The sequence below is a fragment of the Harpia harpyja genome, chromosome 7 (genome assembly GCF_026419915.1).
Source record: "Harpia harpyja isolate bHarHar1 chromosome 7, bHarHar1 primary haplotype, whole genome shotgun sequence".
In the NCBI taxonomy this organism is placed as follows: Eukaryota; Metazoa; Chordata; class Aves; order Accipitriformes; family Accipitridae; genus Harpia; species Harpia harpyja.
Genome location: NC_068946.1, coordinates 51691343 through 51711344, shown reverse-complemented (window position 1 = coordinate 51711344; position 20002 = coordinate 51691343). Strand labels below are relative to the sequence as shown.

At 35.0% G+C, this 20002-nt stretch overlaps 1 protein-coding gene across 5 annotated transcripts in view; it reads left to right on the top strand.

Annotated features, from left to right (window-relative positions):
- The window catches only part of LRP1B (LDL receptor related protein 1B), a 761175-nt gene that overhangs the window by 551761 nt on the left and 189412 nt on the right, over nt 1-20002 (top strand). For all 5 annotated transcript variants that reach the window (XM_052792801.1, XM_052792800.1, XM_052792798.1 and 2 more), the window contains 5 exons: nt 4775-4915; nt 7598-7723; nt 9624-9755; nt 17238-17372; nt 17788-17917. In XM_052792801.1, the coding sequence (XP_052648761.1) occupies nt 4775-4915; nt 7598-7723; nt 9624-9755; nt 17238-17372; nt 17788-17917 (664 nt within the window). The remainder of the gene's footprint in view (nt 1-4774; nt 4916-7597; nt 7724-9623; nt 9756-17237; nt 17373-17787; nt 17918-20002) is intronic.

Genomic DNA, 20002 nt, shown 5'->3' with positions numbered 1-20002 from the left:
GCACAGGCAACAATTCATTTAACTGAAAAAATGAACTAGAAATGAAGTTAATACACAATATTTGTTGGAAAGGCAGTATTTCTGAAGTTTTAAAGTTTTTTCTATCTAGGGTTTTACTTCGGGTTCATCTACAGTAATAACTTTTTCTGTCTGAAATGAAAATGCTGATGAAGTTAAACTCACAATTATACAGACTTGCCCCATTTAATTATTTCATTTAAGATGTTTGAAAGATACATAACTATTTGAAGAAAAAAAGGAATTGTTTGTCTGTTTTCATCATGTAGAACATTGCTGTGAGATTGTATTTCACAGTAATTGATACTTTAAAAGTAGTCATGAGTGAAGTGTTAAGTCACTGCAGATCAGTAGTTTTTTAGTAACCTAAGCATGTGGTACTGTCCATATACTGCCATTTACATTGTTCCAGTTTAAAAATACACATGAAAAACTGAAGACAAAGTTGAATTCAAATGCTGTTAAATATTTTCTTTTCCTTTTTCTGTTGTTTTCCTTTTCATGGTTAAATTTAACATTCACACAAAAACTACACTGTGTTGCCCTTGAGACTATTGGTCAAATCTAGGTCTGAGGTAATATGGTATTAAAATGTTAGCTAGTTCAATTTGTTTAAAATAGTTACTTCTCCAAAAGGCTGAGAGCAGAGGGGAGTTGCTTGCACTTATTTTTATACTGTTTTGTTGACTCAGAGAATATAACAGAGATGGGCCAATGAAACCTTGTTTCTTTACAGAGACTTCCTAGAAGGCTAGTACCAGAACTACATTTTATTTGATTGATTCAATTTTACTAACAAAATAGCTTCAATTTCTTTATAGTACAGGAATATAGGAAAAATATAGGTTGTGCATCCTCAGAAGTATAATTTTAAATTCATGACATAAAAATCCGTAACTTCTTTTCTGAAATGGTGAGCTACAGAGGTTAGCCTGTCACTAAGGTGAATGACTTGACTAAGTCAAGAGAAACTGATGACCTGCAATGAGTTGGAACGAGGTCATTGTACTGTTTAAGTCTTGTGAAGGGAGTAAGGACTCAGGTGGGGTGTTTTGGCATTCAAAGAAACAGAAACAGACACTGAAACGTGTTATGGAATGTGGAACTTGCCAACCTGGAACACTGAGGCCATCTCATCATACATCTTTGTGTAATCTAGAGACAGTGAGGACTTACGTGTTAAGGACTTGAAATCAGAAGGTTGGCTATGGTTTCTGTGTCAGTGTTTGGCCATTACTTTACTGAAGTTTGAGTTTGATATCAAAGCTGTTTAAAATTACATTCTGATGCATTGGGAGGTAGAGCCTGTTTTTCTTTTTTTTCGTGATTTCTTAGTTATTGGTTGTAATTTGTTTTTAATGAAAAATGTGTTTTAGCATTACAAGCAATTTTCTTCACTTGTGAAAATTAATTTCTTCCCTAGAGTAAAGTCAGTAGAATTTCCATATATAACTAGGCTTTTTAATTTAGGATTTTCTACGGAAGTAGCCTTAAATCAGCAGTTGTTGCAGCAAAAGTGGAACTAGTGAACACTGCTTTCACGTCTCCTGAATCTTAATAACACAGTACCTTCAGCTTCTCTCTATAACCTTCTCTCCAAAATATCTCCAGTGCAGTACCCCACATCTTTCATCCTAAGACCTCACCCAAGTTTCTCTCCTGCTCAACAGATGTCTCTACTGCACTTGTAGAGTCTTCCCCCATTCACAGTTCCACAGTTCACTATCACAATATTCCATTTTCCTCACGTATTCCTTAAATTTCTCCTCTTTTTTCTCTCCATTCCCCATCTTCTCTGTGTCAAAACAAAGCACAGGCTGTGCCACTCTGGAGCTACACATGAAGTGATATACTGGCCAGCACACGTGCTGCGTGGCCATCTGGCTGCCAGCAAACTGAAGGGATTCAACCAGTCAATCATTCTGCTATTTTTCATTATACTGGGGCTCAGTCAGACAAGATTTTGTATGGGGTGGCTTCTGAGTTCGTCAAGGAAGTATGGCATATGCGTGTTCTTGGTTTCGCTTCAAAAGGAGATCTGTATTTTGACAAAGGTTGTTTTAGCTCTATGCATTGATTTCTCCTAAGGTTTTAAATAGTTATCAAAAACTAGCAGAAGTATCTCGTGCCTTTACCGTGAAAAGTAGAATACAGGATGTTGTTGCTCCCGTTACATTTGATAGAAATAGCTGGCAGTGCTTTGCATTGGATTTGTTTATCTACAGCTAGAAATATCAGGAAGTTCTTCACTGAAATAATGCTTTTATGCAATGTCTGAAGGATGGCATTAAGAGTTAGCATTGGCTAAGTGTTTTCTGTGTGTTCGGTATGCTCTGTGTTTCAGTCTCACCCAGACAGGAAAGGACTGATTTGCTTTGCTTCCAGCAACCATTGAGACTGATGAATAATGGGAACAAGATGTCTGAAATTAATTATGATAAAAATGAAAAGATTATGTTATAAGGGAAACAGCTGAAGGACTTGGCATTGGTTAGGTAAGGAGCTCTTCACTGTGAACATTCAGTCGCTATGAGTTAGCTGAGTCCTTGTTTTGGAAGCAAGTTTAAGTTCTCAAGTGTTTAGTCTATTAAAATTAGACAGTAAGCATCATTACTGTGTTTATTATTCTTTGGGATTTGACAAAATTTGCTTGCCTTTCAGAAATACACTTTTGCATTTTCAGTGCATTCTTTAGTTTCCTCTAAACTGAACCATCACCATGTACCTCATGGAAGATATTTATGTAGAAGATGTTAGTTTGCATTAAACAAATGATTCCACCTTGAGCATGCAATGCTGGTGCCTGCATATGTGAAATGTAAAGGTTGGGGTTTTTTCTTTCTTGGCACATGGCAAGTCACAAGAGCATGTCATGGCTGATTTCGGTACCCTGATTCTCAAGTTGTGATAGTCTCAGATGTGATATAAGGGTGAGCAGTCCTTGGGCACCCCTGATTTATGACGTTTGACTATAGTCCCTGACGGTATGGCCGTTATGAGTAGCGGTGCCATACTACGGAGCTTTTCCGTCGTCACCCCAGTGTCTTTATTGAAACACCAACAGGATGTAGCTGTTGTAGAAAGCAGTTCTATGATCTTGATGTCATCCTTCAGAGCTACAGCAAAGCTAATAAGTGTGGCCTTTTATATGCATATGGGTATAAAGAAATACCAAGAGAGTTAAGGGCATTTCTAGCGTTCTTCTGATTTCCCCTCATTTTAACCTATTCTGTCTTCCAAGCCTTAGCAATAGGGAATACAATTGTCTATGAGAGCTGCTGTGAAGGTTTTCAGAAGTGTATATTTAATATTCTTTTCTTCTCTTTGCATTATTTCTTCTTGCTCTGTTTCCTGATAGGTGGTCTTTGCTTTTTATTTTGCATTGTGGTTGTTGTGACTTACTTTATACGCCATTTGTACAATATCAAGTGATGGCATGAAACATGAAATATTCAAAACTTGGTAGAAATGCCACCCCAGTACTGGTTTGTGGAAAAGTAGTAAAGATTTTTACCTTAAAGAACTTATAAACCATCAACACTGAGGCATGTTACTAGCTTTCATTAGATGAATAAAAGACTAACAAGCTCTTTAACTGAAGAGGCTCTTTCATTAATTTCAGCAGGTAATGAGTCAAAGTCTCAAAATGACAAACTGATAACACTGATTAGTGCTGTATATTTCTGAACAAAACTAAAGCAATCCCTAATGTTGATATTTAAATTATGTTAATGGGGCTTCAAAAATAATGTTTTCCTGAGGTGATGTAAGTGAAATGAAGTAGAGAACGTGCATCTCATGTATATCTTTCAGTTTCTTGAAATTTCTTTTAAATTGCTTGTCTTCATACACTGTTGTTTAAATTATGAAGATTATCTTTACATTAATACTGTCATTTGTATCTTAATTTCTTTTTAAATGAAAATTTACATTCCCCAGTAACCAATATGGCCACAGCAATATGATCAAACTCAGTGTTTCTATCGGCATGTTGCTTAGAATCCTGTCTGAATTTAAGTGAAATCTTTATGACTAAAGTCACCTGAAATCCAACCCTTGAAAAATGCTACCTCTACTGCGATTGCGCATCAATTGAGAATTCTCTCTCCTAAATTTTTGACAAGTCCTTCATACTGTGATTCAAGTATTCTGCATGTGTGGATTGACAAGGATGGTTTGAAGTTTTACGCTACTATCTGGATAGCATGTCTCTTTTTTCTGTTATTTTAAAATCTTGTGTAAATTATAATGGAAAAGTTACTATCGATGTACGTTGCTAATTTCAGTAACTTCTTTAAGACAGTAACGAGATTCTTAATTATTTTTTATGGTAGTTGTCGTACTACTTAATTTGAACACTCAGGTGAACATTCAAGTAATGAAAACCTGGAACCAGAGTTCCTGTCATCTCTACGTACATAGCGAATGGATATAGCAAAGTTTGAGAACAAACCCTGTGCTGTAGTAGTACGTAATCTGCGAATAAGGTTTTGTAACTTTCAGGTATAAATTGGGCATAATTCAGTTTTTCCACTTAAAAATGTGTGAAAACCTATCACCTAAAGAGAAAAAAGTAAATTTGTACATGCAAAATTTCTATTTTTAAAATTAAAAAAGCTACTTTATTTATTCTTTGAGCAGTTTTCCTTAAAAGTGATCTGATAATTGACCTCAAAAACTTTTTCCCACCTTAAGTTTCAAACGTATATAATTTCATAGTGATCCTCTTAATTTTTGAAACTTGGAAATTTTACAGATAAAAAGCTTTGGTGGGCAGACCAGAACTTAGCTCAGATTGGTACCTGTAACAAAAAAGATGGAAGAAACCCAACTGTCCTGCGAAACAAAACTTCAGGTGTTGTACATATGAAAGTGTATGATAAAGCGACACAGCAAGGTATGTTAAATTTTAAGCATGTTTAACCATCTTTTAGATTGCATAGTATCTTTTCCCTTCTTATTCTCCAAACGTGGCTAGAACAAAATAATATGTATTTCATTGTAATTCAGTGATAAAATACTATAAAATATTTTATTATTGACTAAATTACTGAATATAATAGGATAATTGATTTAGCATATCTGGCTGATATATTTTAATTTATTAGGTGTTTTCTGAATTTTACACTATAGTGAAATTTGACGTTCTTTTAGAGAATCTAAGTTTAAAAGTTTTAGTAAAAAAAATCAGTTAATGTGTGAACCTCATCTCAAATTATTGACATTTTGAGTATGTGAAGTATTATGAGAGAATTCATTAATATTCTTCACTATCTATTTGTTTTAAGACAGTTTAATTAATCTAAATTGACAGAAGTGACAGTAGTATAAATCAAAAGTGAGACAGCAGAAAAATGGGTGAATGTTGCTAATACTGCCAAAACTTACGTGGCAAAGTGGGAGCTAAGATAATACGAAAAAATGTAATTTGGGGTCATGCACACAGTTTTATGAATTTGGAGATCAGAGATGAAAACATTTGGGAGATTCTTTAGAAAGAGATTATTTCTGATTCCAGCTACTGAAAGTGGTGAGGATGGGATCTACATGAAACAAATTATTTCATTTTGTGGAGAAGCTTCCAAAAGAACACAGGATGGTTTACTACAATAAGTAGTCTATGTACGGAGTACATTAATTCAGTTCCATATTGAGCACTTCTGGGAACACTTGCCATTTTACCTGATATAGGAAACACCAAAGGTGATTCGCCAGCCTGGCCCTTAGTTTTAAATGTTGTGGAACAGTAAGTAATAAAAATTTAGGCATTCAGTAATGTTTCTGTCATTTTAAAATGCTTGAACTCCCTACCATGGAGACATACAGATAGCTCGTGAGTGCCCAAATGTTAGCTGTGTCTGGTGTCTGTGGCATTAATATGCATCTTCCATTGTACAAAAGTCAAGAAAAGGAACAGTTCTGTGTTTTTGTACTACTGAACTTTAATAGAATCTTATCATAGGATGGTTTGGGTTGGAAGGGTCATCTAGTTCCAACCCCGGTGCCCTGGGCAGGGACACCTTCCACTAGACCAGGTTGCTCAAAGCCCCATCCAACCTGGCCTGGAACACTGCCAGGGGTGGGGCATCCACAGGTTCTCTGGGCAACCTGTTCCAGTGCCTCACTGCCCTCACAGTGAAGAACTTCTTCCTTACGTCTAATCTAAATCTGCCCTCTCTCAGTTGAAAGCCATTACCCCTTGTCATGTCACTACATGCCCTTGTAAAGAGTCCTTCTCCAGTTTTCCTGTAGGCCCCCTTTAGGTACTGGAAGGCTGCTGTAAGGTCTGCCCAGAGCCTTCTCTTCTCCAGGCTGAAAAACCCCAACTCTCTCAGCCTGTCTTCATAGGAGAGGTGCTCCAGTCCTCTGATCATCTTCGTGGCCCTCCTCTGGACTTGCTCCAACAGGTCCATGTCCTTCTTTTGGTGGGGGCCCCAGAGCTGAACACAGTACTCAATGAATAATGAGAGCTCTGAAGTTGTATAGTGAAATATCACCTTGCTGATCTTCATTTTGACGAAGAGCAATGTCAGGGTTTTGGATATAAAGATCAAACACTGTAGATGGGATTCAGCTTTACACTTGCACTTTTTTTTAAAGAATCTTTGCATATTTCGTGTGCATCTTGCATTTCGTTAAAGTGACATGAGAGCAAGTGTGATGTGAGGGCACTTACAGATTTCTCTGTATACAAATCTGGCATCCTAGATTTTTGTTTTTACTGTATAATTTGTTCCTTTGTCTGAGGATACCTGAGACTGAAACCTCACCCGTCTTTTCCAGTTGTATGGTTGGATCGTTAGAAAACATCTGTGATTTTAGACAAAGAAATGCTTTCTACTTCAAAATCAGGAATGCAAAAATAAATGTGACAAGTAGCACTCTGATTCATATAGGTTTGGTAACTTGTAATCAACTAATTCCTTGAACGTCATAGTAGACTTAGATGTTTCTTCATGAAGCTTCGAACTTCTAAGATGTGTTTATTGTACTGTTTATTGTATTGTCTATTGTGTATAATGTTTATTACAAATCTTATTAAAAAGTGTTCATCTATTACTTAAAAGTAAATATTGTTTTAATTAAGAAGTAGGAACACGGACCTGTGAGATCACATTGGAGTGTATCTTAAATATACTAAACAAATGCTGGTTCATGACGATAATGAGGTTAATATAATGTTTGATGAATGAATACCATATGATCAATGATTTGCTCACAGTCTAGAATGAGATACACCTAGACTAATGTCAGTGAGATTTCGTCATTGCTACTCCAAACTTAATGCAGTATTTTCAGTTTTATCATATATTTTTACTTTAAAAGAGGCAGATTCTTCTTCAGAAAACTGAGTTATTCTAAGTGCACAGATAAAATACTGTAAGAGTAAAGCATGGAAGAGTATGTGAATAGTAGTATAGCCTGAAATATTTTATGCATATCTCTATTTTTCAAAGAAGTTAGCTGAACAGAATTTGGTTTTGGTAATATTAATAAATTGATACCAACAATCATTTTTAGTCAGGATTGCACTGTTCAAATTTTGTTTCCTCTTGTCTCTTCTCCCATCATGTTATAGGTAGCAATTCCTGTCAGTTAAACAATGGTGGATGCTCTCAGCTTTGTTTACCAACATCAGAAACCACCAGGACTTGTGTGTGTACAGTAGGCTACAACCTTCAAAAAAACCGCATGGCGTGCAAAGGTAAAATGGTTTTCAGTATTTATTTTAACTGACTTCGGTTTTATGGGAATGCTGTAATGAGAAATTAAACTTCCTTTATTAATTTTAAGTTAAATACCTATACTTAATATCCTTGATTAAAGCGGTAATAGAGGAATGTCTGTTGTGGTTAGGACAGAATTTAAATTTAGGTTTTTTTTTTTTATTATTTGGCTCTGCATAGATTTTAGTGGAAACTGAAGAATTACTATTTTTTTTTTTTTTAATGTAGGCAGAAAAGCAGACCATCTGAGCCATCATTAATAGCAGGACATATTTGTTCAAGGTCACACACCTTATCTTTAAACTAAATTATAGGTTACAGTATCTGAAAAGTTGGGTATCTCATCCTATTCTATTGCCCTTACTACAAAGTAAGGCCTGATTTATTTTTTTTTTTTTTTTTTTTAGTCTTTTGTCTATTTGAGCAGGAAAAGTGCAAAACATAGCTTACAACCAAAGTCTTACTTTTGCCTGAATAATACAAAACGGCCTTATGATAAAGGTGCCTTATAGTTGTATAAATTTAATATTATTTATTCCTATGAGGGATTGCTACCTCATCTAGTTAATAGTAGAGTATACATGGAAGGAGAATTAAGCTACATAAATGTGGCTTTTCTACTTCTTCGGTGCTTTTCATATGTGACAATAACACGTTCTTAACATTTTTTATTTCTTTTTAAAATAGTTGGTTTTCCTTTTACAATTACTTCAGATATTTATAACTTTCAGATGTGGGTTAAGATAAAACTGGTAGATGCTGTGTATTCGAAATCTATTCCTCCTCTATGTCTAGATATACTGCTTTCTAGATCATAACAGCTTTTTATGATTAAATTTTCCTTCAATTAAAAAAGTAATGAGTCAAAAACATTTTTATTCTGTCTTGAAAATTCATGGAGAAAAACTGGCAAGTACTATTCTGTACATATATACTTGTTTAGCATTGCTCTTTTCATCTGCTAGCTACATTTCTTCTTCCTTTGAAGAAAATTTTTTAATTCCCTACCTGAAACTTTTTAGTCCACATTCTTAGGGTCTTCTACTAGCTAGATCTTTACAAAGAAAGAAATTTTTAAAGAATTGGTGTGAAGAAAAAGGAACTTTTCTGTGTATAGTAGTTAAAATTCTTCAGTAATATGCGTTATGTATCATCATGCTGTGTAATTTTTCTTAAACTTAGAAGTGAGTATGAACAGATTAGGGCAACAAATTATTTGTTCTCATTTTGGTTGTCAACAATTAGGTGTGATTCATCCAAACTGGGAATGACTACATAACAAGACCTCTACACAGTAGAATGTCTTCCCACTTAATAGAAATAGGTGCATCTGGAGTGTAATTAATCTAACACAAAAGTAGGCATTTAAAATGCATCAGCTGCATTGTTCACTAAGACTATGTATTTCTCCCTATTGTCTATAAAGGAAGTGTGCATGGCTAAATGAGGCAAGATGAATCCCATGCCTCAAAAGACAATTTACAGTCTTGAGTCCTACTTTCCACAAGTTCTTTAAAATTGTCTCTTGCTGAATATGTACAGAAAGTGCAGATGTGGACTGAAAATATTCTTAAATTTCTCATAATTAGAAAACATTTTCTTCTTAAGTTTTAATTTTCATTACTGCTAATTAGTTAATTATAAGGTGATGCTTGAAATGGACAGTGACTCCCTTCTCTTTGTAAGACTGCATTTATCATTGAATTGGAAATACACCATAGTAATTCGTGGATGTTTTTTCAAAGAGATGGAGTTACCATTCTGGGAAACTATGGAGCAGTATTGGAAAATTATGTCTAGTGCTTGTTAATTCCTCAAGTCTTGTTAATTGGAGAAGTCTCCACTTTGCTCTCATTGGCTATTTTATTTTCCCCCCAGGTATTGAATCATTTCTTATGTATTCTATTCATGAAGGAATTAGAGGAATTCCTCTTGATCCAAATGATAAAATGGATGCTTTAATGCCTGTTTCTGGAACTTCATTTGCTGTGGGCATAGACTTCCATGCAGGTAAATATTATGTATAGTTTATTGTATGTATGGTAAATACTGGATACTCTTCTTATAAATGAAATAAACCACGAGTTTTCAAACCTTCTAAGTAATAACAACTGTATTTAAAGGAATTGGAAGCTGGTTGTGTGTTACAGTGTTAACCTCTAGCTGTTTATTATTTACAGTAAATAGAAAAGCATGTATTATGTGTATGTAGATTGCATTAGCGGCACTATCCACTGTTTTTCAGTGGAGAGATCACTGAGATCTTGAGTAGGAAACTGGTGGTTTTAGAGAAAGTGGTCATAAATCTGTAGGAAAGCAGGTTTCACTAGTTCCTTTTTCATAGAAAAAAGCTTGTTCCTGTTAGGACATTTTTTTCCACTGAATTTTCTTAGTCTTATGTATTGTACCTAGCAGGTGGTTTTGACAGCTGAGTGGAATAGTTTTCTTTCTGTCCAGTAAAGGTCAGCCACTTCATTGCAGCGTACAAGCCAACTCTGTATCTGTTTCTTCCTTTTAGAAGCGGGTGCTCTAACAGCATGAAGAACAGGCATTTCTGTCTTAAGTACACTGCATACCTTTCCACTGCAGTGTTATAAATAACAAACAGTTTTTAGTTTAGATACCCTCACAAATTTCCTATGAAATTAGGAGGTTTCTGTTTTGCATGCATGTGAAAGAAGGTGGAAAGAAATTAAGGATCAGATCCTGAAAAGTAATTGGATACATCTCCCATTGGTACGATAAGGTGTCTGAATATCTTCGAAGACATTAGGAATTTTTGGTTGGTTTACAGAAAATAAGAGATCTGTGATCAAGTAGTGACCTGAATACATCTTGTATCTCCATATTTTTAACCCATTAGCTCTTGACCAGCCTTCCTCCTAAACTGATTTTCTCATGAGCTGTTTTTGTTACCCATTGAGTTTATGAGCTAGCAGTTTAGAAATAAAATTTTAAGTTACTTATGCTATATACATATGGACATTGGCTTCCTGAAACATGCAATTATTTTGTCATACTCCATTGTTTTTCATTTTGAGATAAATTCTCCCTGGGACTTCAGCATTGAGAGATCTTAAGTTTTTGCTTAAGTATATGTTAATATATGCCTTCCTATTACAAGAGGAAATGGCCTCAAGTTGAGGCAAGGGAGATTTAGGTTAGATATTAGGAAAAATTTTTTTACTGAGAGGGTTGTCAAACATTGGAATGGGCTGCCCAGGGAAGTGGTTGAGTCACCATCCCTGGAGGTATTCAAAAAGCGAGTGGACAGGGTACTCCAGGGCATGGTTTAGGGGGCATGGTTAATGGTTGGACTTGATGATCTTGAAGGTCTTTTCCAACCGAAATGATTCTATGATTCTATTCTATGATTCTATTAAAACCAGACCTTTTTCTGCTTGTTCTGTTTGACTACTTCATGACACAAATATTGGTAATCTTTTGTTAAGAGGTTAGGAGTTAAATTCATTAATGTCTTGTCTGGTTTTGGCCTGTCTTCTTCACTGATGCTCTTGTACGTCTACTCTGCCTAGCAAAATTCCAATTTCCCTCAACATTTTACAGTGCCCTCGTATATTTTGCTTTCAAATCAGTGACAACTAATATTCAGAGCTTTTGTTACATCATAGGTATAGTTCAGTCACAGTCTGCTGAGACACAAAAATCGCTTAAAAGCCAATGCATTTATACACATATCTTAGATGAGAAAGACTATGATACAGCTGACTTCTCTATCATCCTGTATCTTTCCAGGAATAGATGAAGTGGTAGCTATGCATGTTCATGACAGAGAGTACTAAGGCAATGCAGTTGTGTTTTCCAGGGATTATATTTTTTATCATAGTATAGTTACCTTGAAAAATACCATATTTTAATTCCAGTCTTGCAAGCTTTACAAAATTATGATATGTAATACAAAAATCTGAAATTTGACCTTTTCATTCTAAAATACTGATACTAGGATTTTATTGGGGATTTTGCATCTTGTGTTTTCTTTGGTTTTGAGATTTTTTTTTTAGCATAGTCTACTTATAGGATATACTAGCTCCTACTTTAGAGAGCTTTGTTTGGACTTCACTAGTTGATATCAAATTAGTATTTTGAAAGAATAAGATGCATGTGCTAATTTTTAGCTTTTTGGAAGAATGAGGTTTGAGGAAGGATGAAATTGACTGAGGTTTGCCACTCAATTGCCAGCTTGCATGATGGTCAGTTACAGCACAGGGAACATGAATACGACCGACAGTGACAAATGCATTGCTAAACATGAATGTAAATCTTCTGTAGGAGTGAAATCACGAGGGGATACTGCGTTGTAAAAAGTTACAGTACAGCTTTCAACTGCATTGCAGCTTAAAAAGCAATTGTTTTTCTCATTTTGTTACGTTACCTTGAATTTTCTGAATTCATTCCTGAAACCTTTGTTCATCAAATATGGCTCAGAAAGCAAGTGGAGGTACTTTCAGATTTCATCTTGGGTTTTTTTCACTTAGTGACTGTTGCTTGTCTTTCATTCTTAATCGTGAAACATTCCTAAATTCTGATCTACTCTCAGTAATGTTTAGGAATGTAAAGTGGCTAAAATATATTAACATATGCTAGTAGTATAGCGTATCATAGTTGAAAGACTTAACGGCAATATTTTTTGCAGACGTTAAAGAACTAGAAGATAAACGTACCTTTTTTCTCTCTGTCTTGATAATTCTAAATTCTCATTAAAGTACTGCAAGAGTGGTTTTGACCTTTGGACTTTTTTAGAGGTCATTAGGGAGTGGGGTTCCCAGTGTTATTTAAGACATAGGTTTATAAAACTGAGTGTGATCCTAGTAGCCTTTCATTTCTGTATTGTTAAAGATAACGGCATAGATTCTTCCCTGCTGCTGAAGACTTCTTCACAGTATGTCAGGCAAACGCCCATTGTTTTTTCCTCTCAAGATTGTTCCAGGAAGCTCACCGTACTTTTTACCTTACTTTTTGGTTTGCATTTTTTAAAATTGTTATTTCACATGATGGGAAATTCTCTGTACTTAAGCTTGGTCTGGTTGGAGGAGAACCTGCATGGCAGAGGAACACTATTGTATTTCAGACATCAACAGCATTCTATGTATTGAAGAAACAAGAACGTCATGTTTATTTGCAGAATGATGATCTTTAAATTGATGGGTAGAACTATGTCTTCAAGAAAGCGATCCTGTTCATCAGGAGACACTATCTTAACTCCTGCTGACTTAGAGGGCACAAACTACTTAATGGATAGTAGCATTTCTGTCTTTTTAAAGTACAACAACGTAGAGTGGTTACATGAATGTTTTCATTAGTGCCAAAAACCCACCATAAATGTGGACTAATAGTTGAAATTGTTGATAGTTTTTAAATAACAGTGTTATTGCTGAGCCCCTTTCAGTTCTGCAGTAGTTCATCTCAGAAACAGCTTAAGAGTTGAAAGACTTTGCTTCTGTGAAAAGCGGAGTCTTCCCAGTCCGTCAGTGAGTTTTGCTGAATGGGGGTTTTGCTAGTGGGGTCAGGGAACCCAGAGGTGTTCTGTCACATGTTTTTCCACACTTCTGTCTCCGTTTTCTGTCCCCCTCTTACTCATGCTATCATTGTGCCTCCAGCCATTTGTATCTGTGGTGTACATACAGGTGTGTATAGGTGGGAGGAGAATAGATTCTACTCTCTTTGTTGAAATAAGCATTTTGAACATTTACAGACTAAGCTGACAAAGCCTGACAAAAGGGGTAATATTCAGCAAATACTTTGTATGTTGAATTTTGAGTTACAGCATTTTATTGGCAAAATACTAATGCATTAAATGGAATTAATTTCCAGTGTTTGCTGATAAGCTGCCTGTGGATCATGGGAGTCAATGTGAGGCCATGGTTACTAATGTTCACCACTTAGCAAAATGCTTATGGAAGCTGCGTAAAGTTGCAGACAGTTGTTTCCCATTATATGGCAACTGTCATTTCCAGGTAGTAATCCTCTTCAGATTCCAGCAGTAGAATAGGTAAATAGATACTGAAGGCTCGAAATTGAGTATAGGCCTTCTTTCCATCTGTCTGAAGCCACAACTGACTTCAGGAACCGAATGCTGAAGAGTTTTTGTCTCCACGTCTGTTATTTTTCAGAGTAATTGGGAAAATAAAACAGGTGTGCAATTATAATATTAATAGTGCTACCTGAGAGAGACAGAGTTGACACACAGATCTGTGAAAACGTCATCCACTTTTATAAGTGAACAGACTACAACAAAATAAAGGCTAATTGCTTAATCTGAATTCCTATTAACTTATTCTGCCCAGCATGAGTCTTCAGTGGTTGAGTCCTACTGAGAATCTTACTCCATGATTTATTGAGATACAGCAAACTTTTATTAACAGGAAGGAACCCATAAAAATTGTGGTCTCCATAAAATGAGAAGGGTTTGTCATTTGGATAATACCTTCTGTATCCAAGTGCAAATTGAAACTCAGCAAATGCTGTAGTATCATCTGTATTTGAAACCCACATGGATCTTTATTAATTTGGTGACAATAAATTCCTTGGAAATTTTCACACTGTACAGCAAAAGAGTGTAGGTTTTTTCTTTTCTTAAGCTGTCATGAAGTACCTGAAAAATAAAAAAAATACTCTGCAATGTAATGTGTGGAACATAGCAACTGGAAAATTTTGCATTGCTGTGAATAAATAACCTTTATCAGTACTTCAAAAAAAAGAAAGTTTTGTGGGTTGTTTTTGATTGGTTGTTTTTTTTTCCTTGGACCATCTTTGAACAATTATATAAAAATGTCATAGTCAATACATTTTACAGCTATGTTTAATGAATATGTAATTCAGGATACAAAATGTAGGCAAGTGAGGTGTAGGACTGTAAAAGAATATGAGAATTTTAAGGAAATCATGTGTTAGCTGAGGTTTAATATCCCTGTATGGCTTGGTAGTTATTATCTTTACATACTCAAGCTGTTAGCATTTACTTTTAAGGATACTTTCTAGAAGCAGTGAACTGCATGTACTTTGTGAGCTTCCTCCAACACAGCAAATATTACTTGAGTTTCCCCAATTAGTTGCAGTCCCAAAACTACTTACATAATTTTTTTTGTACAACACATACATTCTGCTTAAAAATTCTGGTCATTTTACAGGAACACTACCAATTAAATAAAAAACCAATTTGACTGATGTTAAAATAGTATTCCTTGTAATATTTATCTTGAAAATGTGTTTTCCTTTATTATTGGGAATTATTTTTATATCTCTGAAGTTACCTCTGCACATCTCCGTGATTTTGTATCTTCTCACCATCCTTTTTTGTATGTGCATAGCCATTAGTTGCTTTCTACCTGTTTATATTCAGGTCAGGTATATTGTGTATTAAGGAACAATGTTGATCATTAACAAAACAAAGCTGTGTCATAAAATACTGCATTTTACCGAAAGTAAGTTATATAATTTATATTACTATATAATAATATATATAAAGTAATTTAGATAGACTTCTAATGGTTGTTGTGTGTAATGATATATTTTAAGAGAAATATGATTTTTTAAATTGTTTTTATCGCTTTAACACGTGATTATCTAGAAGCAAATCCAGGTAATTCAGTTGTTTGAATTTTTGGATTACTGAAAAACACTATTTTAGGAAAACAGCACTAGGAAGTCGGTTGTGCTGTATACATTAGGATTTAGTCATGGAAGTGAAACCACAGAGATCTCTGTGTTCTTATAACAGTTTCTAAGATGTTATGTGGATTCTTGCTCATGTGGCTCACTTAAATAGTCATAGTATGAATACAAAGTGGTTTACTTTTATGGAGATGAATTGAACTGGAATATGAAATACATAAAATTCACTTCTAGAATGTCTTATCCAGTTGGTAAACATAATAGATAGAAATTTTTTTTTTATTAACTATGTACTTTCAGATAAGACTCTGTAGTAATTCTGTATATCTCATATTCCACTGAAGGGTGTTTGGCATACGCTTGCATACAGTCATAGATCAGTATCTTATTGTTGAATGTATGTGCAGCTAGTATTAAGATCTGTGTACTCATTTGAAATAAGTAGCAATATACATGCCTCCCATATGTGATAATCAAACTATATGTTTGGGATACTTGAAGTCAGAATTTGTCATTTGTTTTATTGGTAGTGTGGCTAGGGTTCTTGAGCATACCAAACTGGTTTGGTCTTGGAATTGACTGTTATCTGTGTAAGTTTTGTTTTTCTCTTTTCTTTTTTATAATATATATTTACACACACACACGTGTGTATATATATGTATATATACGTGTATATGTGTGTATATACGTGTATATGTGTGTATATATGTATATATGTGTGTATACATATGTAGATATAGAAATATTTTTATATATAAGTAATGTTTCTATATTTATAGAGAGAAATAGATAAATATACACACATTCTCTCTCTCTCTTTCTCTTATGGAATCAAAAGCAGATATATAAAGTATGAAAAAATAAAGGAACAAATATTACTTATCTCTGAGCAATGTCTTTCCCAGACAAAATAGCTCACTCAGGAGCTCCCCAGCTGACGACTTTGAAACCAGAATGTGCGTTGTAGCATAGCTGGGTTGTTAACTCAGAGCTCTGTCCATGGAAATACAGAGAATTCTGCTTGAGAGACATCACCGCTTTGTTTGCCCCATCTCTTTATCAAGGGTACTTTGTGGCAACAGAGGGGAGTGCATGCCTGTGCTTTGGCCACTCCAAGTTCCTGGCCTGCCTGACGAGTTTAAAAGGTCAGTGATAATAGGTTGTACTCAAAGACTACATAGTGGTCCTTCTCTTCCACCAACTGCAGCAACCAACTGCAGCAGAATGGCAGGGAAGACAGCTGAAATGCCTTAAAACACCAAAAAAGACTCTTAGTGAAAGCTTGTCAGGACATTTAAAATAAAAGCTGAATTGTGGATAGAGTCAATTTTTTATTCTTTTATCAGTATATCACTGTCAAATGTCACACTTTTTTTTTTCTAGTTAAATTTTTTTATACTGTGAAAATTCAACCTGTATGATTGCTGAAGGAAAAGACTCTGTAGGCTGTTTTACACTGTAGTTTTTCAGACTCCTAAATATTTTGGAATAGTGATTAATAAACAAAATAATACAGTTTTCAAGCATTTATCCCATTAGGAAAAGAAACCCCAAACAACACACTTATCATGATTTTTTAACAGGGGTAGTAGCTTCCATCTGTTGTCACGGCCCTGTTGTGTTGTATGTGCAGTACTAAATAACCAGTAGAAAACCTAGAATACTGATTTAATTATTTTAAATAAAATTTAAAAAATGGAAAAAGAATGAGGAATTAAAGATGATAGTTTTGATACCATTCTTCTGTTTACTCTGAGACATATTAATATGTTATAATTGGCAGTTTTTACAGTTACTCATGTAGATACGTGGACTGAAGCAACTGAATTCATCTAAGAATCATTGCCATGTATTTTATAGGAAATGATACAATCTATTGGACAGACATGGGTTTCAACAAAATTAGCAGATCTAAACGAGACCAAACATGGAAAGAAGACATTGTTACAAACGGTTTGGGAAGAGTTGAAGGCATTGCAGTGGACTGGATAGCAGGTAGGTCTTAGCCTGCTTCAGGAATTGTCATGATTTCTGACAGTACGCTCTTGCATCTTCAGCTCAAGACTAAATAACCTGGTTTGCTTTCAGCTCTGATTTCTAATATTCCAAACATTTAGAGATTTTTCTTTGAAGATACCGCCACTGGTTTTTGCAATTTTACTAAAGACAGAAAAATTATTTAAATATCTTGGACACTATTTCTTAGATGGACAGTCTCAACTGTGACAACCATGAATACAAGTTTACACTTTAAAACAGAAGGCTGAATAGGACTACAAATTACAAACATAAGATACATATAAGTTAAAATACAGCAGTTAGTTTCTGGTCCTAACTTACACAGTTTAACATTCAAATACTTTTCGAGTAGTCTTTTCTTTTTCCAGTAACTTCAAGGTATTTTTCCTAGGTAACATTTATTGGACGGATCATGGCTTCAACTTAATTGAAGTTGCCAGGCTCAACGGCTCATTCCGATATGTAATTATATCCCAGGGTTTGGACCAGCCAAGATCTATTGCGGTACACCCAGAAAAAGGGTAACATGACCATGGCTACTTGCATTTCTTTTAAAGTTTGCATGCTAGCACTGAAGCTCTTAGATAACTAAACCGAGGCCTTCATCCTAATAGATAAGCATTTAATAAAACCAGAAAGGATTGTATTGGAAACTATTGTACTGTAACTGAGCACAGGTGGAAGGACATGTTATTCTTATCATACTCTGAGCTTTTTCATTGGTCTCTGTATGCGTGACATGCTGTACTTTCTTTGCAAAATAGTTTTCATTTTCTAAGACAGTTATTTCAACTGAAGTTTAGACATTGCTTGGAAGCATGCTTAAATATGTTCTTAAGTTTCCAGCAAATCCAAGGAAGTCCCATTAGCTAATCATAGAGTCATAGAATGGTTGGAAGGGACCTTAAAGATCATCTACTTCCAACCCCCCTGTCATGGGCAGCGACATCTTCCACTAGACGTTGATGTCACAAATGAAATCATAGAACAGTGTAATCCGTGGTAGTTATAAATTCTATTATCATGTAATAGCCCACTGCTACAACCAAGGAGATTGCTCAAGGTAGCTGAAAGTACAGCGAGATGAAGCGTGTGGGTAAGAGAGTAAGAGTTGTCAAAAATGACATCTGTATTCATCCAACTGTTTGTTTAGAGTAGGGACTACACGGCAACATTAACAGAAATAGAAGATGTTCTGTCCCCTTCCAGCTCCAAAACTATTGTTAGCAGAGCTACAGCTAAAACAGAAGCAGTAAATTCTGCAAAGAATTCCCATCTTTTTTTTTTTAATGGGAATATGAAATGTACTTTCTGAGGAAAAGGAATATAAGCAAGACTCAATGGATTTAACTGCTACGCTTACCCTGCTAAAATGGAAGCGCTAAACGGTGTGTATCAAAATCTTAAAGAATTGTTTGAGCAACTACCTTCCCTCAAAGCCAGAGATGACACTGTAGCTCATTTTCCCCAGATTCAATCAAATCACTATCTCACTATTTTCAGGAAAGCAGTCTCTGTACTCAGAGGAGTTTGCAGCCATAGTAATGAAGAAGTCTGACTTCTCACTGAGGCCAAATTGATACCAGTGATGCAAAATGCCATTTGGATCTTTGGCATGGTTTCTTCTATGAGAATTTAGACATAGTGATCTGTGTATTTTGCAGACTAAAGCATTGCAACTTTATGTATTTAAGAATGAAGGTGAAAGCAATAACTGGTTTTATTTTCTGCATAATGTAATAGCTTTTGCCACAAATCATTACAGCTGTGTTCATGTAGCACCACTGCTTGCTTGACAGTATCTGCAAACAGTTTAGGATTAATGCTGTTCTTCAGAGTAGGATCTTCTTCAGATCCTAGTCAGGATCTGGCTGAATTAATTAGTATATTTTTGTCTTTAATGTACCAGAATATCTGTGCTTTTCTGTTAGAAACAAAATTTAAAAAAAACAAAAAACTTTTGAAGGTAAGTACACAGAAGCCTGATAAAATTCTTCTAACCAGAAGGGTAGACCAAACTTCTTCAAAACAAGAATTAATTTACAGTATAATTTTCTTCAACATCTATATAATGTATTTGCTGTACATATACATTTAGGTTTTCACCCCTTACATCAAAGGAAAAGAAAAGCCCCCATGAAGTCTATGAGGACTAAGTGCAGCAGGTGCAGTTTCTCTGCAGAATACTTAGATCCTAAAATAATATGAATTACATTAAAAAAATGCATTATTTTCAACTAGAAATTGTAAAAAGTATAATCAGTTCTTCTGCAGCATTTGAAGAGGAAAGATGGATTGTAGCTGAGATCCAGCATTTAACAGTTGCTATAGGGAAGAGTAAATCCAGAAACCTTGACAGAATAATATTTAATACTGCTGTTGATAGCAAAGTTGCTTTTTTACTTAAGTGTGGATTTTTTTATTTTAATGACAGTATTTTCACATGATGCTTTCTGGCTCAACAGTTCATGGTTTTATTTTACCATACACATATGCAGATGAATTGATAGCCAACAACATTAACAAGATTCTTTGGAAAGAAACAGTTCTTTAAGTTAATGGACATTTAGAGATGCCACTGAACCATCTTCTTAGGTCTTAAAATA